Genomic DNA, 27,896 nt, shown 5'->3' with positions numbered 1-27,896 from the left:
AAAGGAAACACAAAGAGAGACGTCTAACATTCGAAACTCAAAACATTAAATGAGAGACAAAGTGAGATCTACTGAAGATCCTAAGCTGGAAAAGATGGTAAAGCATTTTATTGCTTTTAGAAAGTCTTTAGTCAGGGTTGGAAACGGCGATGATGTCTGAGCTGTTATGTGGACAATGGCTCTTAAAAAACACAAGAGCATATAAATACCTGGTAGTGGGTCTAGGGAAAAGACTCCTTTTTAAAGTATGACTTATAAAAGACTTGCTTTCTAAGTATGAAGAACTTGCAAAAACACTGAGACAAAGTATGCAAGATTTAGGAGGTACAGTTATATCTCAAGGTGCAAGAAAGGAAAAGAAAAAAAAAAAGTCAAGGGGGAATTCCCTGGTGGTCCAGTGGTTATCAGGACTTCACTTAAGGCCCCTCAGGCTGTGTGGCACCACCAAATTACAAAAAATAAATAAAAAATAAAAAAAGCCCAACTAAGTCAATGATAACACATACTTACCGTCTCAGCCATGGAATACTCAGAATTCAGTTTCTTTGCTAGGCCATAATCTCCAAGTTTTATCAGGTTTGCCTTGGTCAGAAAAATATTTAATGTCTTTATATCCCTGGAGAAAAAATGCTGTATATTAAACCCATACACTCAACTGTTTTATCTCATCTACCTTCTCGCCCCAAATTAGTACAAAATAAAAGAGTGTGTTACCACTGTTCAGGCTGTTATGGGATCCAAATGAGTGTTCATTATTTTCTCATACATTTTAACACTGAGAAGGGAACTTGGGGGAGTAGAGGCAGAGAATTACTTCATTCTCCAGGGACTCACAGCATAGGCACATCCCCCCAAACACTGAAGTCATTAGGAGAAGTTGAAAGGTCAGATTAAAAAAAAAAAGTGCCCTAGGTAATTCCTATAAGGTGTACTGCCTCTTCAATTACCACTGGTGCCTTGAATTAAGTGATATTCAGGCAATTTTAACACTGAGTTGTGTCAAAGTTTCAAATCTGTTAAGGCAAGAGAAGCACATCCCAGCAGCAAAATGATTAGGCCATACAGATCACCTAAATAAAATCACCAGCTATCTTTCTAAAGATGAACTGACCATTTGTAACACAAATAAACTGTGCCTGGTTCACCCTGTGCCTTCCTTTATTGAAAGATGTGAAAAAATCAGAACAATATTTTTGATAATTTTCAAAAATAAAACAATATACAACTGTAGCTACTCAACAACTATCAAGAAATATGTTAAATGGACAAACCAATAAAAAAAAACCTAGTGTATTAATATTAATTTCTAGCAGTAGTCCATGACTCATTTAAGGGTATAGTGAAGTGAAAATGTTCTTTTTTTTTAAGTTAATGGTCTTTTTATTGGAAAAAAAAAAAAAGACTAGCATTTACCACTTGGAATGGACGTAAATTGTAAATTTCTTGAAAAGTAATGTTGATGGTTGTGCTGAATAAAGGTTCTCTCCTATAGCCAGAAGTGAATAGAAAGCTGTTTCCCCCTGGTCAAGATCTGGTAAAACTGCATAATTAATTGTAAAACAATGAATAAGCTTTTTACTTAAATTAAAAACAAATGCCAATTTTATTGCTCAGAGAAAACATTTACTGTGAATTCCAACCAGTCTAATACAACTTTTATAGTGGCCTTCTAGGCTGTACTGATGAATTAATGAACTCACCTCTAAAATAAAGAGATGACTGAGAGTACTAAGCTACTAAGGAGACTCTTCCTAGATCACAAACAGTTTAACTTCAGGAAGTGACGATAATGCCCCTCATTACTCACTCTTTCCTTCCTAAATCAGTATCAACGGAAAAGCCTTGACTGTTTAATCAAGAAAATAATAGTGCTGATGGGAGGTACTCAAGGTGGGGGTTGGATTGGTGAAAAGGAATCTATCCCATATTCTTTCACTCTTTACCTATGAAGGATCCCAGCTTTATGGATACAGCTCACAGCTGAAACAATCTGAAATAGGTACCATACCACCATCTGCAGAGAAAAAATAAATTATACTTGGCCTAGAAACAAACAAAAAAATATCATTTAAATAAATACACGCACACACACACACACACACTCAACAAAGAAAACTGCAACTAGAGGTTATGATTCAACATGACTTGACATTTCTTGCTTGTAGGTTGAATAGGCAAAGAAAAGTGGTAGGGGTAAAAAAAAAAAAGCAGATTATCATAAAATAGTTCAAATGTTGTTATAAAATATAGTATGGTGAAGCAGACTTGTGGAAAGAAATCCAGGAAGAACGCAAAGGTAGAGAAAACTGGGCATACCAGTATGCAGTAATAGAACCGGGAAAGAAAGCCCATAGAGAATCATGATGTGGAGGTAAACCGTTTAGGAAGCAGCTATAGACAGCTTCCTTTTTAGAGGTTTCCTTTCTCATGAATATCAGAGCCTGGAAGGAGTATGAACAAAAGGAAAAAAACACTCTTCATTGTTGGAAGAGTAAATACAGAACTAGAATGCAAGAATCACAATACAATTCTAGCTTCCTTTCACAGAAATGTGAATTACCTCTTCTTCAAACAACTTGTCCTTCTGACGAAGGATTTTATCATACAGGTTCCCTCCTGCAATTAAATAAGAAACAGGTTTGAGTTGCTTAACAGAGATCAAAGCTACTAGGATTTTAACAGGTGGCATAGCAAGTGAAAGATTCTGCATGAGTGCATGTGTGCTCAGTCATGTCTGACTCTGAGACCCCATGGACTGTATCCTGCCAGGCTCCTCTGTTCATGGACTTCGCCAGGGAAGAATACTGGAGTGGGTTGGATTTCTTCCTCCAGGGGATCTTCCCTACCCAGAGATCAAACCCACATCTCCTGCACTGGCAGGCGGATTCTTTACCACCAAGCCACCTCGTTCTGCTTCCTTTGAAAAGATACCCCCCTCTTCCTTCGAGCTCTTCACATGGGTAAAAAACTTCCCATCTGTCAAGGACTATATCTGAAATATTCTCCAAAGATTCCCCTCCCTAATAGAAGAGACTCAGTATGAAAACGGGAAGTACAACATTTTTAGAAAAGATAAAAGTAAAGACCATTTCTCTAGTACCCTAATTCATGAAATTACTTTGAAAGTCTTCAAAATCAGATGACTTTCTTTTTCAAAACTCCTATTAAAGGAATCTGCAATATTTTGGTAACAACTTCCTCAGTCTATTAGAAGATTTGGGTTATACCTGTGAGGTTATGTTTTACAAAAAATAGGTATCTATCACCATCAACTTCTTTTTCTTTCCACTTCACACTGAAAAGGTTTCTCAAAATTTAGGGTAGACTCTAGATTGCTTCCAATTATTACTCCCTTTACTAACTCATTCCTTCAGAGTTAAGTCTGAATTTGCTTCTCCTTTTTATTATCAGGTAACAGATGGCAAATGATGATGGTTTGCTTTATTTCCTATCTGCAGCTATAACTTACTGTAGTCCTAGTTAAGTTTCACAACTTCTTCCCCTCTGCAATTTAGTAACTCAAAAGTTTCAATAAATGTACCATCCGTTCTAGTTCCTCCTAACCACAAAGGAAGTTAAGAGGCTTCTGCTACTTCAAAAATCTCTAATATAATCTCATACATTTAGGGTTGAAAACAATCAGGATACACAAGAATCTAGTAAATAAATGACAAATCTAGGAGCTTTCTCTTAGAGATTTAAATGAAGAATATGCCTGGACCATTTTAGCATGCAGCTCAAGAATGGGATTTGGGCGTTCTCTTAGGTAATAATGATAACAGCTAGTACAAAATTTATCAAAAATTTGCTACATATCAAGAACTACTGTAAAATAGTATACTTTCCCTTAAAATAGAAATGTTAAAGTTGCTGGAGCTTTACATATTCATTTAATACAATAACCCTAAGAGGTAACTACTGCTTATTAGCAAACTTACTTAAGATGAGGAGGCTGAGACACAGAGAAGTTAAGTAGTCCGTGCAAGATTATAGAGATTAAAAAGTACTGAAGCTTAGGATATGGGTTCAGGGTCTATTTTTTAACAAACAGGCTATACTGCCTTTTTTTTTAAACAAGCAAAAGGACTCAAAGAAATAATTTTCAGTCAGCTATGGTCTTTAGACCACTTTTCAGTAGAACAGCTTTAGCTGAAATCATTACAAATAAATATCACCTATAAGATTTCCCTATTAAGTGTCAAACCATGCTATGCTTCTAATGCCTAACTAATGTTTCATAAAGAAAAAACCTTGAAAAATGAGTGTAAAATTCAACTGAACAAATAATTTGAAGATGGAATTATCATCACAAAGCAGAATTTGAGTATGCAGGGGGAAAATCCCTCCCCTCATTTTGTAGATCACTTCAAAACTCTTCTGGGCCTGAACTATTTCTCTTAAACTCTAGCAGTCCACTTAAAGTTCTTATTCTTTGTAAATATAGATCTTATTTTTCTCTCCCCCTCAAGGTAAGTATAAGCACAAGACTGTCTTGCTGGAGGAAGTCCCACTGAATTCTACCTTACCATTACAATATTCCAGCTCAATCAGCAGGGTGGTATTGTCCATGAAGTGATTGTAGTAGGCAATAATGTTGTCATGCTGCAGCAGTGCCAGAATAACAATCTCATTCAAGGCATCACGACGTTCCTTCTCAGATAGCCGGGTCAAATCAACTTCCTTCCACACGACCAATGAGTCATCCTACAACACAGCAACAAAGGTGTTGTGCTTCCCTCTAGCCTGGCAGAGAATGAATCCACACGGGGATCTCTGAGACTAGAAAGAAAACTTCCTAGATGGGCAGAAACTGACTCCTTTTTCTCCTTTAAATAAAACATGAAGAGACTTGAAAAATTCTGCATACAATTGAGCATCAAAATTTACTGCAGGTCTAGGGAAAGCATCAAAATGTTATGTTGTTTCTACACTTAATTTACATAATGTCAATTCCAGGTAAAAAATATGGGATGGAGGTAGATCTCAGGGTTTCTATTGAGGGACATTATGAAGACTGCTAGTCATGATGAGGACTGTAGTATGGTTAGACTACTGGAAAAATAGAGAACTGGAGAGTGGTTATCTATGGCTGACATTTCTTGTAAAATAGACATGTTAAAGTTGTCTCTAACTTTATATAGATTTCTCTAGTGATTTTCATTTCTTCTTTCTAGATAAAAATAAGTCATGTCTAAGAGCTCTGAGTTTACTTTCCTTACTCTGTCACGTTCTGTGACTCCTGCATTTTTATGTTATCACATTTTCCTCTATTCATGAAGACTTACCTGCAGCTCCTAATATTCACTCCATTTTATAACACCTCTAATTTACTGATGTTCCCCAGCTCAGAAGCATCCCCACCTAAATAACCCTCCCTGTCCTTTAGAATGGCTGTGCTGGGCCTTTGAAACTTCAGCGGAAGATCAATGAACCTTCTACTGTGCAATCCCTTAATTCCCTTCCACTGAAATATTTGTCCATTCTTTCACACTTATATACACATACAACTTAAATGCTATTTGTTACTAACAAGACTAACATGTCTTCCCACTGAAATATATGCTTCTTGAGGGAAAAATTTGCTTCTAATTAAACCCTTGTAAACTCACAAAAGTAATAAACATTTGATGTTATGGATAATGCTATGCAATTTTGGGGAAAGCATAATCAAACTTAACTTAAAACAATCTTGGTAATCAAGTTCAACGCAATAATCATGGAAAGGCATGGACAAGCAGATGTGACCCTCCATTCCAGCCCAGGATTTGCTTCTAATTTAAGTGAGCAAGTCACTTAAATATACTACCTTAGTTTCTTCAACTATAAAATAGGAATACCAAAGCTCATCTCCTCATTCTCATGAGAATACTAACAGTAACTCATAATACATTAATCTTGCAACCACCTCTCTCCTCATCCATCTTTTAGACTTAAAAGTACTTGGAACACACACCTGACCTGCAGACAGATCACTGATAGAACCTCATCTTCAGCAACCCCAGCAACCCCACAGAAGCTTAACTATTCTGAAACTAGAGTTTTAAGACTTTAGTGATCAAAGTTTATGAACAATTTTGGAAATAGATTCTCCACTCTAGGGTTTTAATAAGTATACATTCTGAACTGGGGACCAGCAATCCAAGAATCTCTTCAAAGGATTTGCAGGTGTGCAACAGTGGATAAGCGGGAAGGTACCTTTACATTAAATTCTCAAAGAAGTCCTTTATCCCTCCTGAAGTTAAGAACGAATGGTTTAAAATATACCAAAAAAAAAAAGTACTTCCCACGTATAAACACTGATGGATCATCACTGATGAAGAAGCCCACACGCTACAATCTTACCAATGACCTTCAAGAAAAATCCCCAACTGAGTGTTCATATCTGAGCTTAAAGATTTGGCAAAGACAGTGAAGCTGCCGCGGATGTGGGAATTTTGAAGCTGTCCCCACTTCTCCACCTCGGCCTTGGAGAGATGTACGGCATGAAAGGAAGTTTTGACAATACTCCCCATTCATATACTACTTTAACTCTCAATCTCCAAAGTATCCTCCTTCGATGCTCAAAATAATCTTAAAAAATATTACTTATAAGGCACTTAGCTATTCCTAACTCCAATTTACAGAGGGGAAAACTAAGGCTCAGAGAAGGTTTAATGGCTTGCTCAGTCCCCATGGTAAACAAAAACGACCGGCTAGAAAAACCAGTGCTGTTACGCACTCCTAGTACAGGAGCGGTGAGGACCCCGACAGACACCCCTGCGGGATCCGATCGCGGAGCGAGGACGAGGCAGGGGAGAGCGGGGCCGCTACCTCGGTGCGGCGGTACAGCGTGGCTTCCCCGAAGGCGCCGCGGCCCAGCACACGGATGGGGATGTAGTGCAGCTCCTCTTGCTCCGCCGCGCCGCCGCCGGCTCGCGGAGCCGGACCGGCGCTGGGCCCGGGGCCCGAGTCCCCGCCACCCCCGGACTCGCTCCCGAAGTCCGAATTGAGGGAGTCGCAGTGTCGCTCGTACTCGCCCAGCACCGACATGGCGTCGGCGGCGGCGACGGGACAGGCCTGAGTGTCCCGGGTGGCGCTGGCCGCGCTGCGCCTCTCCCGCTTCAGACGCCGGCCCGCGGCCCCGTCAGCCCCACCACCCCGCGAGGCTCCATGGTGGCTCTTCCCCCCCTTGACCCGGAAGCAGTTCGGGGTGCTTCCGGCCCGGCGGGGTTTCCGCCTCCTTTGCCGGTAGTTCCTTTAAGCCCGGGGGCAAGACTTCTTTCCCTCAAGGTGGGCCGGGGAAACGACGCCTCGGGCAGGGGTAGGCGGCACCCGGTGGAGACCGAATGGGACCAGATGGCTCCCACAGGGGCAAGGGCGTCCTCCTCGGGTCTATAGACCCCTCCCCTGATTCCTAGCCCGATGCCCAGACAGTTTTGAGGTCCAGAGGTCGTCCAGTCTCATCTTGGCGCCAGGCCTATCTCAAGGGCAGTGACTAGGGGAAGCAGCCCTTCCTAGCGCGGCACAGCGCTCTTTGTTTTAGAGAATTGTTACAGCAAAGATATCTTTGAGTGCGTGCTAAGTCGAGGTGGTGTCCGATTCTTTGTGACCCCATGTACTGTAGCCCGCCTGGCTCCTCTGTCCATGGTATTCTCCAGGCGAGAATACTGGAGTGGGTATCTTCCCAAACCCAGGGATTGAACTGTCTCTTAGGTCTCCCGTCTACCTCACCTCCCTTCCCTCTCCCAGAGGAAAATTCTTGTCTCCTGTCATCTCAGTTAGTGGGCCCAGTTATTTCTTTCAGAACTACCCTGGGTCCCTCTGTCTTCCACACATCTTAGAGCAACTCTCCTGACACTCCTCTCTTTCCAGATTTCACATTCTTCTTCCAAGTGTATTTCCAAATCTTTGACCACCTGATGATCTCATGCAACATTCTTCATGCCATAAGTGCCATATACTGTAATCGGAGGTGGGGAATCTGCAGAGCCCTCAAGTCACTAAGAGAATTGCAATACAGTGGAAAAGCGTGTTCCATCAGTTGTGTGCCTTGAGCAACTTTACATCTCTAACATAACTTTTTAGTCATAAAGTTGGAATTATTGACCTACAGAGATCACAGCTAACATTCATTATATTTATTATGTTCCTGGCACTATGCTAAAGGTTTTCTTTCCATGTGTCATTCCATTTAATCCTCATAGTATTCCCATACTGCAAAAGGAGCTAAGATAGAGGGTTAAGTAACCTACTGTATGTTACATAGCTATTGAGGGGAGCTGGGAGTCAAAGCCAGCAACAAGGCCCGGGATCTCTTTCAGAGAGCAGGATATTTGGGGGCTAAGAGAAGATCATGTGGATGGAGATCATGGTATTTGTGGGATAGAAGCAGAAGACAAGGCCTCAAATATTTATTTATATAGAATTTGACATTTCCTGTGGGCAATGGAAAATATTGGACATTTTTAAGCAGAGGAGTATATGATCTGTGTGTCTGCATGTTCTGATTTGCTGGGGGGAGTCCCAATTAATACTTTTCCCCACAGCATAATTAATGAGTCTTCTTTTGTTCATGTGCCCAGCTCAGACAATAAATAATGTCACCTTGCATAAGACCAAAGCTATACTTTACAAAGAACTGATGACAACACGGAAGATAAAGACAGGAGGCCTAGAGACAGGCACTCAGGTGCTATCAGTGTGAGTGGACAGGGGGGCAAGATTTAAGAAATCCATCTGAGGAACATTTAGAACTTTGTGATCAGTTGGGATATGGTTGGTGAAGCAAATCTGAGTCCAGGAGACTCACATCTAGGTTTTTAAGTAGGTGGATAGTGACAGCAAACACAGGAGGAAGAGAATGGGTAGAATGGGGTGAAGGGTATGAGAGCTAATGAGCTCACGTTCCTTTGACCTCTGTAGAGTTCATCAGCGTTCCTTTTAAAGTATGATATCTTACACTCTGCGTGACATTCCGCAATGGTTCTGAATAGGAGGGACTTTTGTCTTTCTTGATCTGGATCCATTTTTTCTGTTAGTGTACCAGACTTAATGATGGTCTGCTTATACTGTGTTTGTATTTAAGCAAATCTCTTTTTCACATCCAATTTCATCCAAAGTAACACAGCTCTCCTGCCAGATCACATCACTCCTTATTTTCTTCACAATGTTTACCTTTAAAATTGATGTCTTATTTATTGTTTACTTTGACTACCTCCATTCATTAGAACATAAGCTCCAAGAGAGCCTGGATTTTGCCCTCTTGTTCACAACTATGTATCATCAGTGCCTAGAAAAGTGCTTGATATAACAAGCCTAAAATTTATTTGTTGAAAGAATATCAGGTCATTGTTATCATATATGTACATCTCTTAAACCAAAATGCCCGACTGATAACACCCTGTTAAATTTTTTATTGGTTTCATTCCAGGGTTCTAGACTGTACAGATAGTTTTCAATTTTCAATTCATTCATCCAACAAACACTAAGTATCAACTTGTGCAGGTGCTGGGTTACAACAGAGGTCAAAATAAACATGGTTCCTCTTCTCCTGGAGCTCATAGTCCATATAACCAGACAAAAAAACCAGGCAATTACAATGGTGTCTAAGTGCTATTATAAGGAAAGTACAATCTTCTAGAAAGGTGTTTAGGAGGGGCATCTTTCCAAGACAAACTAGCTGGGTTAGTGAGAGCTTTCTTAACTTCCACAATGTTAAGTCAGTGGTGGCTAAAGCAAGTATGGAAATCATGCTGGACAGAAGACATCCCATCTACTTCCTCCTATGAATTAGAAAGCACTTTGAGGACAGGTATTGCTTCTTTTTCACCTGGGTCTACTCCAGAGTTTCGTTCAGCACATTAAACAGATGATCAATAAATTTTTGAGTTGCATGGAAAAAACAATTGCTTAGAGCTACAAGTGTTGACTTGCATTCGGAGAAGCTGAATAGGTTTCAGCCAAAGCTTAAAAATTCACTCTTCTTTGTGTGGAAACTAAAAGTTTGCAATGTGGAAACAGTTTTCTATAACTTGGTTAGCCTGATATTGTGAATTATTCTGATTATAATACATAGATAAAAGCTTAACAAATGTCCTTTTTCATCTTAGACAATACAAAACTAAAGAAACTAAAGCTCAGCACTTCATTACATCAGATATAAATGAAACTAAAACTAAATATCTGACTTTTGAATACTCATAAGCCCAGAAATAGTCAACATTTTAAAGGTATAACTGATTTTAAAATACTTTTGGTAAAAAATGGTATTTCCATTTTATATCTTAACAAGTGAATAGTTAAATTGCCAAAGTACTTAGCAAAGTCTATAGCTTCATTGTTCAATATGGTCGCCAGTAGCGACCACTTGAATTATGGCTAGTATGAATGAAGACATGCTGTAAAATGCACACCAGATTTCAAAGACTATAAGGAAAAAAGAATGTCAGCTATCTCAGTCATTTTTACATTTCTATATTGAATTTTATGTTGAAATTCTATTTTGAGTCTATTAGACAGTGTATAATTAAAATTAATTTCACACTATTTATAATAGCCAGGATATGAAAACAACCTAAATACCCATTAACAGATGAATGGATAAAGAAAATGTGGTAGACATATACCACAATGGGATATTACAATATACAATGGAAATTCAGCCATCAAAAGAACAAAATAATGTCATTTGCAGTGACTTGGCTGGACCTAGAGATTGTCATACTAAGTGAAGTAAGTCAAAGACAAATATGCTATCGCTTATACGTGGACTCTTTAAAAAAAGTGGTACAAGCAAACCTATTTACAAAACAAATAGTCACAGATGCAGAAAACAAATTTATGGTTATTAAGGGGTAAAGCAGGGGAAGGATAAATTGGGAGATTGGGATTGACATATACATACTACTACGTATAAAATAGATAACTAAGAAGAACCTAGTGTATAGCACAGGGAACTCAGTACACTGTAGTGACCTATTCGAGAAAAGAATCTAAAAAATGGTGGATTTATGCAAGTGTATAACTGATTCACCTTGCTGTACAGCAGAAAAACACAACACAGCAAATAACTGCCAATCAACTATACTTCAATAAAAATGATAAAATAAAAAATTTCATGTTCCTTTGTACTTTTTAAATGTGGTACTAGAAAAATTTATATTATTCATGGGGCTTATGCTATAGGAGACTGTAGCAGACTGAATAGATAATAATTTGCAGAACATGCACAACCATTTAACAAATATGATACTGCTGACACAATTACATTTAAATTTAAATAACATTAAATTTAAAGTCATTTAAATTCACACTTAAACATTCTGCTGCCTTCACTATTTATGTTCTCTAAAGTATTAGGGAGAAATGAGACATTTTCGAAAGTATTTCAAATGTTGAGAACCACTACTTTATAAACTAGAGATTCACTGACTTACTAACTTTTTTTGAGGATTAGAGAAAGAGGCTAAATAGGAGGCTAGCTAGTCAATGCGTAAAGCACTTCACGTTGACTCTTAAGAAGCTTCACAGAAAATACTCAACTGCAAGTAAAAGGAAAGATGATCTTGCCTTTACCTGCTGGAGTAGGGTTTTACATAGATGTGATGGTCCAAAAAAATAAGTCCTAGAGGTTCTAAATTAGGAGGGGTATTTTAAGAATGGAAGGAAAGGGAGAAGACCCTGTAGGAATAACTTCAACAGCAGGTTCCAAAACAGAGAAGCTACAGAGAATTCCTGGCTTACAGAACCCTATTTAGTCTTTCCAAATTAATATATTTTAATATACATATTATATAGTTATACGTTTACAAATAAAGCATAATGAATTTATGCTACCTCACATAAACTTTATCCATCTGGAGTACATTACAAATATTTTTTTCTCTAATCTGTCACATATACCTTGCCATACTTTTAATACTGAGGAATGTGGAGGAATTATTGTCAATCCAGACAAAGAGATACTCATGAGTAACAGAAAAATACAGCTAAGATGGTTTCTGCTAGCCTTTATTTGAGAAAATTTACACAAAAATCCCAATCCAACACTTACAAGTGAATCTGTATAAATCCCACATGCCTCTTTCCACTAAAAAACACAAAAACAGCTTATGACAGGGGCTTATGACAATGATATAACAAAGCTTACTTAAAACTATCACTCTGATCAGTAATTTAAGACTGTGTTGAACAACAGAGCCCAAAATAGAGGAAAACAGACAACATCCTTGTTTTTAAAGCTGATTTGCTCTTGCACTAGTCTTTTATCAAAAGCAAATAATTTTATTTTTCAGATAAAATCAAAGTGTAATATCAATGAACTTTAAACCCAAAACACAAATGTCCAACTTGGCAGTCTTGACATGAGTAAAGGAAAGGATGTGAAAGAATTTCAATTTCACAGTCACGTTTGGGAACAAAACATTAGCAAAATAAAATATTTTCCTCTCCTATCTTCTTCTTTGACACTCTGTCAGAAGACTATAACCAACGGAGCAGCTTTCATTGCTTCTAAAAAGGGGGAAGGCACCAGTTAGAAATGGAAAAGAGGATCTTGTTTGGCTAATGGTTTGAAACAGAATTTCACCTTTAAATGTCTGAAGATGGAGCTTAACTCACAAGTTGGGTTATTCTCGCCCTGTCTGGATGTTGTTTAGTATCTGTAATATGTAATAGCCTCTGTTGTTTAGTATATGTAATACCACAGACTCTCTCAACATCTGTTGCTCTTATGGGGTGTCTCTGATGGCTCAGATCAGATGGTAAAGAATCCGCCTGCAGTGCAGGAGACCTGGGTTCGATCCCTGGGTTGGGAAGAACCCCTGGAGAATTCCATGGACTGTAGAGTCCATGGGGTCGCAAACAGTGGACACAGCTGAGCGACTTTCACTGAAACTAAACACTGTTGCCCTTATGATGAGATTTGGCTGTCAGGATCTCAGAAGCAGTACCTATTTTTCAACAGCAGATGGCAGCGTTACACAAACTGATGGAAGAACCACTTTCATGCCACATAGGAGGAATTTGAGTGTGTGCTCAGTTGCTAAGTCATGTCCAACTCTTAGGGACTCCATGGACTGTCACCCACCAGGCTCAGACTTTATCCATGGGATTTCCTAGGCAAGAACACTGGAGTGGGTTGCCATTTCCTTCTCCAAGGGATCTCCCTGACCCAGGGACAGAACCCATGTCTCCTGCATTAGTAGGTGTATTCTATACCACCATCTGGGAAGTCCAAGAAGAATTCATACGGGGAGTCAAAAGACGGTGAAAAGCCTTTTGTGTTTACAGTAGCTGGAACATTAACAGAACAGGCTGAGATTTTAGCAACATAATTTGCCCCCCTTCCCCCTTGGTACTTTATCCAGGTCATCACAACAGTGTTCTGTTAATTCTAATACGCTGCTTCTTAACTGCAAGCTGCACAGCCCTAACTCCTATAATTCTTGTCACTGCAATGGGACAAGCCCTGTAAGAGTCAGAAGACTTAAAAAAAACAAAAAAAGAGATTACAGAAAGGACAAACTCCCACCCACTTTACTGGGAGAAGTGGGGAAAATGTCAAGTGATATTATATGTCACTGTCAATGAACATGGTCATCTGTGCCCACACTTTCTCTTATTCATATTAGTATTGCCGTTTAGGCAGGCATGTGTCCCAAAGCGATTCTTGGCTTTGCTTTTACAACAAATATTTTCAAGTATTTACTCGATTCATGATCCTTCTAGGTGTGTTTACGTCATATATCTTAATTTCCTCATGAACACATGAGAACACAAATCAAATCAAGTCAGTGACTTACCATGTAAGAATACTCGGCAAATTTTACTTGTTTTTTCTTCTGTAGAAGTTATGTTAAAATTTAAGCAACCACAAAACTGACAAAGGACTTGTATCTAGGATATATAAGGGATTCTCAAATTCAATAGCATAAATCAACTATACTTCAATTAAAAAAAAAACAAAACCTCAGTAGTGAAAAGAACACACAATCTAATCATAAAATGGGCAAAAGAATAGGTATTTCACTGAGGAAGATATACCGATAGCAAATGAACACATGAAAAGATGTTCAACATCATTTGCTAATAGGAAAATACAAATTAAAACCACATGCCTCTCAGAATGACTAAAAAAACTTTAAAAAAAAATAATAGCAAATACTGAGGATGTTGAGAAACTGGACTGGTCGGACATTGCTAGTGGGAACGTAAAATGACACAGTAACTCTGGATGAAGAGCAGGACGGTTTCTTACAAAAATAAACGTCTGTTTACCATACAGCCCAGCAATTGCTCTTTTGGGCACTTATCCCAGAGAAATGAAATTTGTGTTCACATAAAAACCTGTACATGAATGTTCACAGCAGTTTTATTAGTAATGGCCCAAAACTGAAAACAACACTGATGTCCTTCAATAGGTGACTGGTGAAACCATGGTACACCCACGCCACAAAAGACTACTAAGCAATAAAGTGACACAAACTACTGACATATGCAACAACTTGGATAAATTTCAAGGGCATTATGCTGAGTTAAAAAAGTCCATCTCAACAGGTTTTATGTATATACCGTATGATTCCATTTATGTAACATTCTTGAAATGACAAAATTAGAGAGCTAGAGAACAGCTTAGTGGCTGCCAGAGGCTGGGGCTTGGGGTTACAGTAGGAGGTGACTGCAGCTATAAAAGGGAACCACAAGGGATCCATGTGATGAAATGGTTCTGCATCTCGTGGTGGAGGTCACACAAATCCATACATGTGATAAAACTGCATGGAACTAAACACACGTAAATACACAAAAAGAGCAAAGTTCAAGCAGCTGAGCACAAATGTTTTAATTCTCTAAAGTGAAATTTTCTTTAAGAGCTATCTACAGTTCAAAGCTCATTTCTATGAGGTGTCACAGCCATCACCCTTTCAAGAGACATAAAATTATGAAAGGGTATCACCAGAAGCTAACTAAACATTTCGGCTAAGGGTCAAGAGAAAGTTAAGGGTGTTGTCACACAGAAATCCAAAGAGGACAATCAGAGAGAAACAAGTTCAACATGGTCATACAAATGTTGGTAAAACAAGTAAAATGGAAGCCCAAGCTGGTGAGCAAGTGGGAGAAGGAAAGAAAACATGGTTCAAACAGATCATATGAGGAAACCCAGTACAAATGCTGGCTTTGGCATTATCTAGGTAACCCCTATTTTTTGTCATAGGTGACTCTAATAATAGTCTTGTTGCAAAACCAGTCCAAATCCTACCAGGTTAAAAAGAAGTCCCTCTTTGACTTCTTGGGTGAAGGTGGTAACACACGTCCTCCCACATCAAAGAGATCAGTTCTGGCAAGAAAGCTCCAAGGTGCCTTGACGGTGCTGTTGGTAGGATGCCTTTTGCCAGCGATGTTCTGCTGGCCAAGATTCAAGGTGGGAGGAGACTGGGCTTAATTACTCAATCAACTTCTTAGCCTTGAAGAAGCGACGCAGGTAGAAGACCTGCCAGGTGGCCAGACCAATGAGGCAGAACATTGAAAAGATGCTGAAGTACAGGACCCGAGTGTTCGTGGACTCTAAAACAAAACAAAAAGCAGTGTAAACATAATGAAGTGAGGCTCAGCAGGCTAAATGGCCAGGGGAAAAGGCAATTAATTAGCTTCACTCTGCCCCTAAACCTTACAGTAGGACTTCAGAGAGTTTTTTCTTTAATTTTCATTATCCTATATATATATGTTAAAATTACAAAGATTAGTGCTATTAATTTGATACACTAAGCTGACTGATATGATCAATTGCTTATTACAGAAAAAAATGTTATTCCCTTGAAAATCAAACAAGGCTCATTTACCTGTAACAGCAACAGCACTGAAGTGAGCAAATCACCCTTCATAACACACCCTTTGGTAAAACTGAGAAAAGGGTACATCAGAATTTAAAGTATGGGGACCTATCTCCTTTATGGTGCACTCACTGAGAAGTAAGAGTCGCCCTCCCCTCCTCTCACCATTGGTATCGCGCATCTCTTCTTCTCGCTTCTTCATGTAGGCAAAATCATTAACAATAGACTCTGAAAGGTCTTCTAGGCGTCGCAGCTCCACCTCCAAAGGTTTGAGCTTCTCAACTTTTGCAATCTGGAAAAGAAAGGAATTATGAACCCATTCCCTAAAAAAATTGCTCTGGTCAAGAACACTATGTAACAGAGGAGTCTTTTAAAAAGTTTCACCGATCTTAAAATCTGTCATCATTCTAACACATTTTAAAATTTGGGCTTCTTCCCTTTCCTACTGTCTAGATGTTTTTACCTCAGACTTTTTTTATACTTTCATTCTGATTAAAACCTCCTTAGAAATACTAATAACATGGTAGGCTATATTTCCCAATTTTTCTGACTTTAATAAAGCATTTTACTAGACATTTCACTTTTGTCTAAGAAATAAGCAATATTACTAGACATAAGTGTGAGCATCATAGTATTAGTCAAATGTGATTTTAAGAAGAAAACATACCAAATTCCCAATAGAGAATGCACAGGAATGAGAGAGTACAGATAACTATAGCACTAAGATAATAACTCAAACTGCAATGCCAGTTATCAAAATAAATCCCCAAGGATACCCTCGTGTGCTAAGGAGCATAGAGTGTGAGAAATAAACTTGCTTCTTTTTTCAACCCAGACCACTGTGAAACTTCTAAAAGCATCTAGTAACTGAAAGCACATATGACCAGAGCAAGGATTTCACTATTCTATTTGTGTTTTCTTATCAATCTTAGATTATGATTTGCTTTAAAAATGTGGATATAGTATCAGAGCTTTCCAAATCTTAAAACTCATGTACCAGTTGCTCTTAATTTTCTACCACAGAGAATTCTTCAAAAAATATTTCTGCATCTGCTTCTTTATTCCCTATACATTCTCTACATAACTCCCTACTTTTTCTTCTCTTTTGTCCAATGAAACTTTCTTGTACTTTCTCTGTTAAATGTTGACAGCACTTAACATGGGGTGAATGGGAACAGCTTGAGGGTGTTCTTATGTTCTATTTACTGAAGAACAAGCCAAAGTTATTAAAAAAAAAAAAAAAAGAAAACTAGAAACTGTTAAGATAGGAATATAAAAATTGACTTTATATTTAAGGTACCTAAAAATATGGGGATGGGTTTTTAATGATCCATCTAAGTTTTCTTTCACTGGATGTACATTTTCTAATAATTATAAAAGGTTGGGTAGAGTTAATGGCACGACTGACAGATGCAGAACAGAATAAAGCTAACTGGGTATGAGATTTACACAACAGTCAATACACTGAGCTAACACTCCTAGCTGAATACACAAATGTCAGGCTTTACCATTAACCTACAATATATATCTATTAATTGATCTCACATAGAGATGGAGAGCAAAGAAACCCCCCCAGGAAAAGGATACAAGACACATAATTAAATAAGCCGAACGTTAGCCTGTTTAACATTTTCCCTCCTGGTATATGCTTTCCCCTCCAAAGCTTCTTGAATGTGATAGTATAAAGGCAACAGCATAATACGTCTTTATAGAGGTAAGTGATTTAAGGCTCCCTAGATAGAAACTTGGGCTTCCCTGGTAGCTCAGCTTCCCCCCGTAGCTCCCTGCTGTTTGGGAGACCCGGGTTTGATCCCTGGGTTGGGAAGATCCCCTGGAGGAGGGCTTGGCAGTGCACTCCAGTATTCCTGCTTGGAGAATCACCACAGACAGAGAAGCCTGGGAAGGGCTCCAGTCCATGGCGCCAAAAAGAGTCGGACACAGTGGACACCTCAGCACAAGCACAAGCAGACAGAAACTTACAAAAGGAACTGGAAGTGAAACTGTGGCTGTACCTTTCTCTGCCGGCTGGAAATAATATTCTTAAAAATCACTTTGAAGACTACTTCTAACTCCCCATCCTTTTTTTGGGTTAAGAGACAATACCCCAAAGGCCTAAGATCCAAAACAGGAGGACGGAATGAAAATAAATTTGGTACTGAGAACAGCCTCAGTAGTCTCCTAAAACTGATCCCAATCCCAAACAAGAAACACATTCCTCCTACTAAGGAATTTCAATTATTCAGAAGTAAAGAAAATAAAAACAAAAGGCCCATCTTCACAGCTCCTCAATCCCTACATCCACCCATTCCTTCCTAAAGGTAACTGTGGTTATGAATTTAGTGTATATCTTTCAAGACCTTGATAGAAGATAACACACTATTTATGCCTTTGTGTGTCTACAAATGTACAAAGGGAAATATAATTTAAAACGTTATCTATAAATGTGACCATAATATATATGTTGTTCTATGGCTTCCTTTTTTTCATTTAATAAAATCTTTCTAAAAACTTAAGTGTTTGTAGATTGACCCCATTCTTCTTGACTGCTGCACAGTATTCCATATGGTACACAGGCCAGTGTTTAAGCATTCAATTTCCTAACCCCTTTTCTGGTATAGATCTTACTCTACTCTATACTTCTACTCATAACATGTCATCCAAGTTGAATCTCATTTCCCCAATGAAATCCCTACTCAATCCTGTCTTTAATTCAGTAAATTATCTCCAGACTTCTGAGTGGGATGAACATCAGTACAAAGAGCTAACAAAAAAATCTCTATCAATATCCCCACTGACTGTTCTGCTACTCTAAACATCTGATTTAATGTTCAAATAATCTTTAAGAATGTGAAATTAAACCTGTTTCATGAAGGCAGGCCATTATTATTCTAGTCTACTTTTCTCTTCCATGATCAGAAGGATGACGTGTGTTTTGCCAAGTTTGATAAAAGCAAAAGCCTATTTCACAGGTTTTCCACTAGGAGGTAGCATTCCCCTTTCAGGCTGCATTTAACCATTAAATAAATACCAGGGCTAAAAGAGACTTCATTTTACAAATAAGGAAACTGACAATTTCATAAAGTTACTCAGTCCTCGGAGTGCAAGACCAAGACCACCAGTACCATAGTCTCATGATTCCCTATTCAGGGTCACCAAAGCATTTATTTAGCATCAAAACTGCAAAGCTCTGCTATAAAATGTAAGCAAAAATGAATCCCTGACTTCCAAAAGCATACACATTCAGTGTATCCAAATCCCACCTATCTTTCCAGCCTTAACCATGACGCCTCCTTTAACCACTACTGTCCACACTGATTCCCTCTTCTCTAAAGCCCCACATTTAAGACTGTGCCACACTATTAACACTCAATCATACACTGGCATATCCACGTTGTTTTGCTTTTTATCCTTTTCCCCCACACTAGTTTGGATCTTGAATGCAACAGCATCAGAATGATATATACTTTGTGTAGTCCCACATGCCTGATACAAGGTACATACTTGAAGCTGACCCATTGTATCCATTCTGTGCCTTCTTTAAGGAGTCAACTTCCTATAGCAGATATTAAGTGCTGCTGGTCCCCTGAAGCAAGTACTTCTTGAATGTTAAGAGCATCAACTGTTACTCAGCATTCATTTTCACCAGACCCACTGCCTAGGAGAAAGTTTTCTCTACCACAATATCTATCACTCTCATCTGGAGTGGAAGGTATTATTTGAAAAAGCTTTCCCTGCACATCTACAATACCTCCCAAATAACTGTAAAGTTACCCTTAAACTATACCCAAATCTTCCATTCCTCTAATGATGATTTGAATTCTGAAGAGCTCAGAGTTCTATCTAATTATACCAAGGGAAGGTGGTAAATCTGAAAGACTGCTTCCTGAAACACACACGTGGAACCTGCCTCTAGGGAATCACTGCATTCTTTCCCTTGGTAGAACTTTGAGAAACTCAAGACAGAAGCTTCATGAGGAGAGCCAAATTCAAAACAGCAAATGACTGTTATCTCCATACCCGCACTCACAGCCCCTGCAAATTTTAGAAGCATAGCAATAAAAGAGGAAACCACCCAGTCTTAACACAATCAAGACAATGAAGACAGACTTACACCCAAAGCCAAGTCTACTTATGCACGAGGGCACATGGATCACAGGCTTCTTCAACGAAGGTCAGAAGGTCAACAACATGCCAAAATAAATCCAGAAAAGACTGCCAATCTTAGGACTCAATGAGTGAAATTTAGAAAGATCCTTTATTCACTCTGTCATAGCCATGCGGCAGCTTCTAGGCAGGGTAAGAGAAGGGAGCTAAAATCTACTGAACTGATCGCCTATGTGTCAAGTAGCTTACCCATGTTATTTCATTTAAGCTATATCAAGAAAGGGCTTTTGGATCTAGTATGCAGAACCAGAGTTCCTCCTCATGAGGGCATTCAGAGAAACAGAACTTTTGAAAAGGCTTCAGCTGATGCTTCACAAAGTGCAACTGTGTTTCTGGTGTATCTGTCGGTAGCAAATGGTATACTAATAGAACCTCTAGGCAAAACATGATTTTAGTTGTGTTGAAAATACTGACACCTAAGCAAGAAGGGACATACACAGCCCAGTGAGTTAGAGGATATGTCAGACAGCTCCTTCCTGGTGGGATAACTGCCTTCATTCCCACAACTTCTAAGATTAGATAATAAGTACCTGCAAACAGCTGTTCTAGTTCACAGACCACAAACTAAAAAGAAAGGGCTCAATTCACATACTGATTCTACCAAAATGGGACCCTCTTAGGGGGCAAAAGACAGTGGTGAGAGATCCTTAAAATCTATTGGAGGGAATTAAAAATGTTTTATTTCTGAAGAAATAAGCATTTTTTCTATTTAAAGATTTCAAGCTACAAAACTATTTCTTTACAAAATGTCAACCATTCTGCCTTCAAATAATGTTACCTTACATTTGTAATTTGTAAACAAATTACATTTGTCTACATAGCAAATGTAGACAAATGCATTCACATGCATTAACTAAACCTCCATAATAATTTGGTAGGTAGTGTGGTACTCTGTCCAGTTGTTTAGACAATGATTACTACTTAATTGTACAGGACCATGTGGGATTTCAGATTTATGAAGTCCACAAATGTGAGGTAGAGATATACTCAATGTGAAAAAACATTAAAAGAAATATACCGGGGGGGGGGGGGGGGATCGGGATGGGGAACACATGTAAATCCATGGCTGATTCATGTCAATGTATGTCAAAAACCACTACAATATTGTAAAGTAATTAGCCTCCAACTAATAAAAATAAACGGAAAAAAAAATAAATAAATTCCCTGATCCCAGTCCAAAAAAAAAAAAACAACATACCACCTTCCTGAATCTAAATACTGATGCCAAAGGGCCCCGATCCTCTGGAGATAAAGCCTTTCCCTTGCCCCAAGGGCCTGAAATTAAACGCCTCAAAACCTCTACGTATGTTCAGTGCTCTCTGGTAATAAGCTACACAGCAAGTGCTCCTATTATTCACGTTCCTGTCACAGGTATCGGACCAGCGACAACTAAACAGCTATTTCTGAGCAAGGTTCAAGGGAGCCAGCCTAGCCCTGGCCTGAGAAAAGGGCCGGTTTTTGGCCTGTGTCATAATCACATGTCATCCTCTGTCTCAGTTTGATCTGCTTTCTGATTGAGGGGTCGGGGAAAGGGGAGGTAGGGCACCGAAGAAAGTAGTGGGAGGAGTTTCTTGGTTAAGAAAGAGAATCTGGAGCTGTGTTGTAACCATGTGCGTAAAGAAAGGCTTAGGACGTGCCAGACTGCTGAGGCAGGAAGCAGCAGAGGAAGCTCCGTGGTTTCCTTTCTGCTAGGGATTCCCCTCTTGGGTTAAGTAAAAGGTCAGGAAAGATAAAGGCCCTTTCCTAGTGTCAACAAAGTCCAAGGATGACGGAAATTCCAGGAGGTACAGGGGTATGGGGGTTCTAAAATGCTATACAGTGGTGATGTCCACATTACTGTATATGTCAACTCAGAATAATACTGTCTGTTTCAGAGAAGCAGCAGCTATGTCTAGCATCTAATCTGAGGGTGAGAATATAACAGCAGTATTCAAAAACTGAAAATTCTTTTACCTATTCTTCAACCTCATAATAATACAACATTTTTCGTAGTGTTTTATATCATACAACAGTGCTTTAACTTACTAAATACAATTAGGATTCCTCTGACTCATAAAAGTTCAAAAGGATTTTTCAATTTACTCTTAAGTTCACTGAACAAAAAAGCTCTTGGCTTTATTTCTTTTAATTAAACCAGCCTGGAGACAGAAACAAGCAACCAAAGTCTCTACCAGGAATTGCCTTCCATTCACAACTGCATCACTTGCTCCGATTTACTGCCTACAAATAATTCAGTCTAGTTTTGTTCAGTTGAATGCATGAACTAAGAAAAAAGAGGAAAGACCTGGAGAGCCCCAATTATTATACTACTACCTCCTGTTGCAGAGCCAGCCACTGGCTTCCAATCTTCTTCCATTTTAGGATATTTCCCTTCCAAATTCTGACCAAAGACAGAACAACCTCTCCGGTTCCACCATTCCTAGAAAATTACCTTAAATCACTTAAAACAACTTTCCTTTGTTTATTCAGTTTACATTCTTCAAAATCCACTTACATTTCCTGTAGCCTGTCTCTTCTATATGCCTTCAGGTACTTTCATAAAAAGACTGACCTCGGGTAAAAAACACTCTTATCTTTCTGTAAAGATCAATCCTCCAGTCTTAAATAGGTCTTGTGGTTTTCACAGGTGCTCTTCATTTAAAGAAGCGTTTTGTGCTGCCCCAGAGTCTCTCACAATAGATTAAAAGAGCCCAGTCCCCCTCCCCTAATTCTAAGCACACTTCCAGCTCCCTACCACCCAAATAAACGCCTATTTTTATTCTCTACAATACATGCTGTTAGCAAAACTCCAAGTCTCTTGTAGTTTTTTCCTTCCATCTTGCTCTCTTTTTGAAAAATTTGAAATTATTTTAATTAAAAGCTACTTTTGATTATTGTGTTTCTCAAAGACAACACAATTGTTCAAGTCTAAAGAGCACTGAATCTATGCCCTAGCTATACCTACACATAGCTGTCAGTCTGGGAATAAAAACCATAGGAATAAAAAAAAAAATCACTTTTCTTAACCTTGAACATTAACATTAATGAATTCTAGCTTTTAGAAATTCTAAATATATATCTGGTTTCTGTCTCAAGAGCACTTCTGGCATGTGCTTGAGTGTTTTATCACACCAACATTTCTATGGGACAGTTGGTCCAGTCATTTGGCTGACAGCACAGCCAGAATTATTGTTCAAGGCTGTTAACACAACTTTTTTATATCAAGCTGGCTATCACATGACTGCTGAGAAAACCACAGCCTTCTGGGCAAAGCACAGCCTGTTGGCCTGACTAGGTCACAGAAACCTCACAGAACGGCAAGCTACTGCCTCCACTGGCTGTTAAGCAGGACGTACCTCTTCGTAATTTTTTGCTTCCACTCCATGCTTCATGTCTAGGATCACGAGTTGGTCAGGTATCCGCCCTGTTCCTGAGAAAGAAATCAAAGGGTTCATTGTGAGGAATATTTAAAATTCCGGGAAATCACCCACCCGCCCTCCCTCTCCCTAACCCCTACCCTCTCAATAGAGGGAAACAGTCGCAACTCCTCCCCCTACTCAGCTGCAGAAAATTCCTGGCTCTGGTTAAAAATCACAAGCATTCCAGACAAAGCCTCTGTGTGTGTGGGGTGCCGGAAAGCGACAAGAACATGCTGCTGGCAAACATCTCTGAGGGAGCGGGACACACGATCCTGCAGCTGGTAGAACAGGGGGACAGAGTAGGAGAAGAGAACACACACAGACTCACTGGGTTAGGAAACCAGAGTCAGAGCCGTGCACCACCGTGGCATACAGACCAGTAGGTAGTGGGCACCCACGCAGGCTGAACAGGCACATTTCCACATCTGAAAAAGGCCTGCGAAATTCTGAGAGGATTACTAGGTATAAGCTGAGCTTGGATTTACTTAACATAAATATGAGTACTGAAAAGTACACAGGATTTGTCTACTATTCCACTTCTTTCAAAGGTTTTAGTCAACGTAAGGCCATTTCAACAGGTAAATAAACTGGTGCAGGACTATCCCCACAAAGCCCTTAGAGGAGCCCAAGAAGAAACTCAATAGTAAGAATACAATTCTCAGGGATACCTCTTACAAACAGAAAAGTCCATTTGGGATATAGTAGGACCAACAGAGCAACGCTCCCATGAGAAATGGTAATCTGATCAACAAGAATTCTATCCTTATCAAGTAGGAGAAAGGGAAAGATTGCAAAAAGCCCCAGAAAACTGCTCAGTCCTCATCCTGTGGAATTCACCTGATTACTTATAAAACTAACAACTACCTGCATGAAATCAGGAGTTCTGGGAAACAGTGCCATTTAAGCACTGTGGTTCCTGAGACCATAAGCCATAGAGAATGGTACTGTACCCTGAGAAACACTGGAGATTTTCTGAAATATCAATTCAAAAAGCAACTCACTGAGAACTCACAAAGCGCTAGGACCGTGGTGGTGACTGCAATCCTTGCCTTCAAATAATTTGATGGGCATCTAAGACACAAATATGCATAATAGCACAGTGAAAATACAAAGCAGTCTAAAACTTTAAGGAAAAAACAAAACCAAAAATGGTTCAGATAATCCCGGCTATTGAGCAAAGGTTAGAAGAGGGAAGAGATTAGCTGTGGACAGACGTCAACACCTGAAGGCAGATAAAGAAAGTATCTAGGCAGAAGGGAACACATGGGCAAAGACTCAGCTATTGGAAGGAATAGAGGACTTCCCTGGTGGTGCAGTGGATTAGAAGCCACCCGCCACAACTAAAAAGTGGCTCCCACTCGCCTCAACTAGAGAAAGCCTGTGAGCAGCAACAAAGAAAGACCCAGCACAACCAAAAATGAATAACCAGGAAGGGAGAAAAGAGTGCAGCATGTTTAAAGGACAGTAAAGATGTTCTTCTGGATAAACCAGACAGATCAAGTCGAAAGCAATAAAGTTAGACTGAATAGGTAGGATCAAGAAACTAAGCCCTGGTGGTCCAGAGACTAAGGCCCTGCACTCCCAACACAGGGACCCCGGGTTTGATCCCTGGTCAGGGAACTAGATCCCGCATGCTACCACTAAGAATTCACATGCCACCACTAAAAAGTCCACATGCCACAACAAAGATTGAAGATTCCAAAACTAAGGCCCGGTCAAATGAATAAATAAATACTAGAAAAAAAAAAGAAACTAAGCCAAATCACAGATCCCTTCTGAGCATTAAACCAATTAGGTTTCCAAGAACAAAAGAAAGCAAAACAAAAAAGGGTCCCTCAGAGAGGTCTCCTCTCCCAAATCCAAATTTTTTGCTTCTTTTTCCTTATTTAAAAGTGAAATCCAAGCAGCTCATAGCTCCACCTGTTCCAAATGATCAAGATACTCTCCTAACAGACTTCTCCCACAATCTCTCTGTCACAGCACAGCTTCAGCATTATTCAAACACAAGTGAAACCACAAAACCATAGACCATCGGAGTCCAGACCATAGTTTCTTGCACAGAATAGCCAGCCTATCCCCTTAGCTGACATCATGGCTTTAAAGGGTCTCCTTTGTAAAAAGACCCATTAGTAATTTCTCTTTGCATTTACCTGGCAAATGGACAAGCTTTTAAAAGGTGCTCCAAAGACCACGGGGTATCAGATATTCATAACAGAATAAACAAATGGATAAACTCAAATAAAACTAGAAATTGAGTGTTGACTACACACACACACAGTTTAAAACTAGTTCCTAGACATTTACATGCACGGCATCAGCATATAAGAAATTTAAAACAAAAGATCTCTGCCTTCAAAGAACTCAAAATTGGGAGTGTAAAATATACACATAAGACATTTAAACAACACAAGGCGGTGTGTGTGAGATATGTGTATCTCCAGTAGCGAGTGATGCGCTGTTCAGTAGCGAGTGATGCGCTGTTCGGAGGAAGCCACAGTTACCCCCTTGCTATTTCTGAGACAAGCTCAGCATCTCAAGGTGTTTGCTTTTCCCCAAAGCCCTCATGACCATCTGACTTATATTTGCCTACTGTCTATTTGATCCAATGAAAATGTAAGCTCCATCGAGAGCAGAGACTTCTGTTGTATTCATTGCTATCTCCCCAACACCTAGAACTGCGATGGATAAATCAGTTGATTGAGATATTAAGCAGACCAGAATGGCTGCGGGATGTATTCTAAAAGTAAACTTATGTTTAATATAGGAAGAGGGTATTCCAGCAAATGAACAAATGTGACAAGTTTAGAGGGAAAAATGAACCAGAATGGCTGCAGCCTGATGGGCAGAGGGAGATAAGGCTGGATGGAGCAAAAGTATAAAAGCTATTAAAAGCCACGGTGCCTAAAATCTCATCTAGCTTGAAAATTTCATGATTCTGGGGTTCATTCTACAGAACAGGAACATCACTGCCACTACAAAGCAGCTACAAAGCTTTCAAAGAAGGACTGATATAATGCAAGTTTTAGGAGATAAATCTGGTGGCAGTATTTGGATGTATGAAAAGCAGGGATACTAGTTAGAAGGCTACTGACATAATCCACAATTTTATAGATGAGAGTTCAGAGTTGTGTGGTGGCAGATATAGGAGGTATTTTGAAAGAAGTATCAACACAACTTGATGACAGACCAGAAAAGACTTAAGTATGTAATTTCAAAAATGCGAGCCCAGATAACTGGAAAGACAGTGGTAATACTGATGAATAAAGGGAACTAGTCTGAAAGAGGTGGTCATGAGTACAGTCTTAGATGTCTGAGTCTTGAGGTAAGAACAGTACAACCATCTAGAATACTATTGAGACATCCTGGAACTGGCAAGGCAAGAGGCAGGGAGAAGGGTGTCAATCATGGAATCATTATCACAGTCTTTCAGTGTTCCATTCTATTATTCCATTTACTTTGGGAGAACTTCTTTCAGACTAAACTGACCCATTTGAGGTCAAGGGGTCAGTTTCTGGTTAACTGTTAAAGGCTGCTAGTTCTTCTGCTATTCCTGGGAATCCATTGGTGCTGCTGGCTAAGGTGCCTGTTCTTCTTCTAGGATCATTATGTTCTGAACACTGTATAAATGTAAAATTGCCAGAAGTCCTTTTGCTACCCTATGGAGAAAGCCTGAGAATAAAGTCAAATGGAGGTAAAAAGCACCAAAAATGAGGTAAAATGCCCCTGATGCTATTAAAACCCCAAGATACTGTCGTGCCTGAAGTCAGGACCACATTGTAGACTCCACGGCTCACAGTCACACAGTCTTCCTTTAAGCCAGTTTGAATTTCGTTCCTTTTGTCCTGCAGCCCCAAAGGGTCCCAAGTAATATGACAGGTACAAATGCATACAGTTTTTAGAGTCTGGTGTCCTGAAAGCTGCAGAACAGGAAGTGAAGAAGCATCTGCTTTTTCACCAACCACCATGCGCAGAAGCCATCAGGTAATCAATAAGCCTAGAAGTTTCTAAGGACTCTTGGCCTTGATATGCACAGAAGAAGCCACAGCAAGACACCAGGACTGGGAAACATCAAGTGCCCTGGAGATCAAAAGTGTTTCTGACGAGATGTGATTTGTCAGACAGACCCTACTTCTAACCTCTAAGAAAACATGTCACTAGCATATAAATACACTATTTTCTAGCATCTATACAAAATTTAACTCTGTTATTCAAGCCAAGTATAGCACTCAAGAAATGCCTACTCTTGCACATGCAGAACTCTACCTACTCACCGACTTTCACTTATATGTATATCAGTTCAGTTCAGTCACTCAGTTGTGTCCCACTCTTTGTGACCCCATGAATCGCAGCACGCCAGGCCTCCCTGTCCATCACCAACTCCCGGAGTTTACCCAAACCCATGTCCACTGAGGCGGTGATGCCATCCAACCATTTCATCCTCTGTTGTCCCCTTCTCCTCCTGCCCTCAATCTTTCCCAGCATCAGGGTCTTTTCAAATGAGTCAGCTCTTCGCATCAGGTGGCCTAAG

General features: G+C 39.5%; 2 protein-coding genes across 3 annotated transcripts in view; both read right to left on the bottom strand.

Annotated features, from left to right (window-relative positions):
* NEK9 (NIMA related kinase 9) overlaps positions 1-7,176 on the bottom strand; it is a 41,237-nt gene extending 34,061 nt beyond the window's left edge. Inside the window, exons 1-5 of the mRNA XM_043920819.1 lie at positions 6,811-7,176; positions 4,527-4,704; positions 2,561-2,616; positions 1,944-2,014; positions 511-616 (exon numbers count right to left, since the gene is read on the bottom strand). Of these exons, the coding sequence (XP_043776754.1) occupies positions 511-616; positions 1,944-2,014; positions 2,561-2,616; positions 4,527-4,704; positions 6,811-7,029 (630 nt within the window). The 5' untranslated portion in view covers positions 7,030-7,176. The remainder of the gene's footprint in view (positions 1-510; positions 617-1,943; positions 2,015-2,560; positions 2,617-4,526; positions 4,705-6,810) is intronic.
* A 4,796-nt stretch (positions 7,177-11,972) lies between these two features.
* The window catches only part of TMED10 (transmembrane p24 trafficking protein 10), a 33,305-nt gene continuing 17,381 nt past the window's right edge, over positions 11,973-27,896 (bottom strand). Inside the window, exons 3-5 of one of the 2 annotated variants that reach the window (XM_043920839.1) lie at positions 23,306-23,379; positions 15,939-16,098; positions 11,973-15,540 (exon numbers count right to left, since the gene is read on the bottom strand). In XM_043920839.1, the coding sequence (XP_043776774.1) occupies positions 15,419-15,540; positions 15,939-16,098; positions 23,306-23,379 (356 nt within the window). In that variant the 3' untranslated portion in view covers positions 11,973-15,418. The remainder of the gene's footprint in view (positions 15,541-15,938; positions 16,099-23,305; positions 23,380-27,896) is intronic. The other variant, XM_043920840.1, reaches the window with a different exon arrangement.

The sequence above is a fragment of the Cervus elaphus genome, chromosome 12, assembly GCF_910594005.1.
Source record: "Cervus elaphus chromosome 12, mCerEla1.1, whole genome shotgun sequence".
In the NCBI taxonomy this organism is placed as follows: domain Eukaryota; kingdom Metazoa; phylum Chordata; class Mammalia; order Artiodactyla; family Cervidae; genus Cervus; species Cervus elaphus.
The sequence above is the reverse complement of the archived record's forward strand: the minus strand, read 5'-3'. Positions and strand labels throughout refer to the sequence as shown.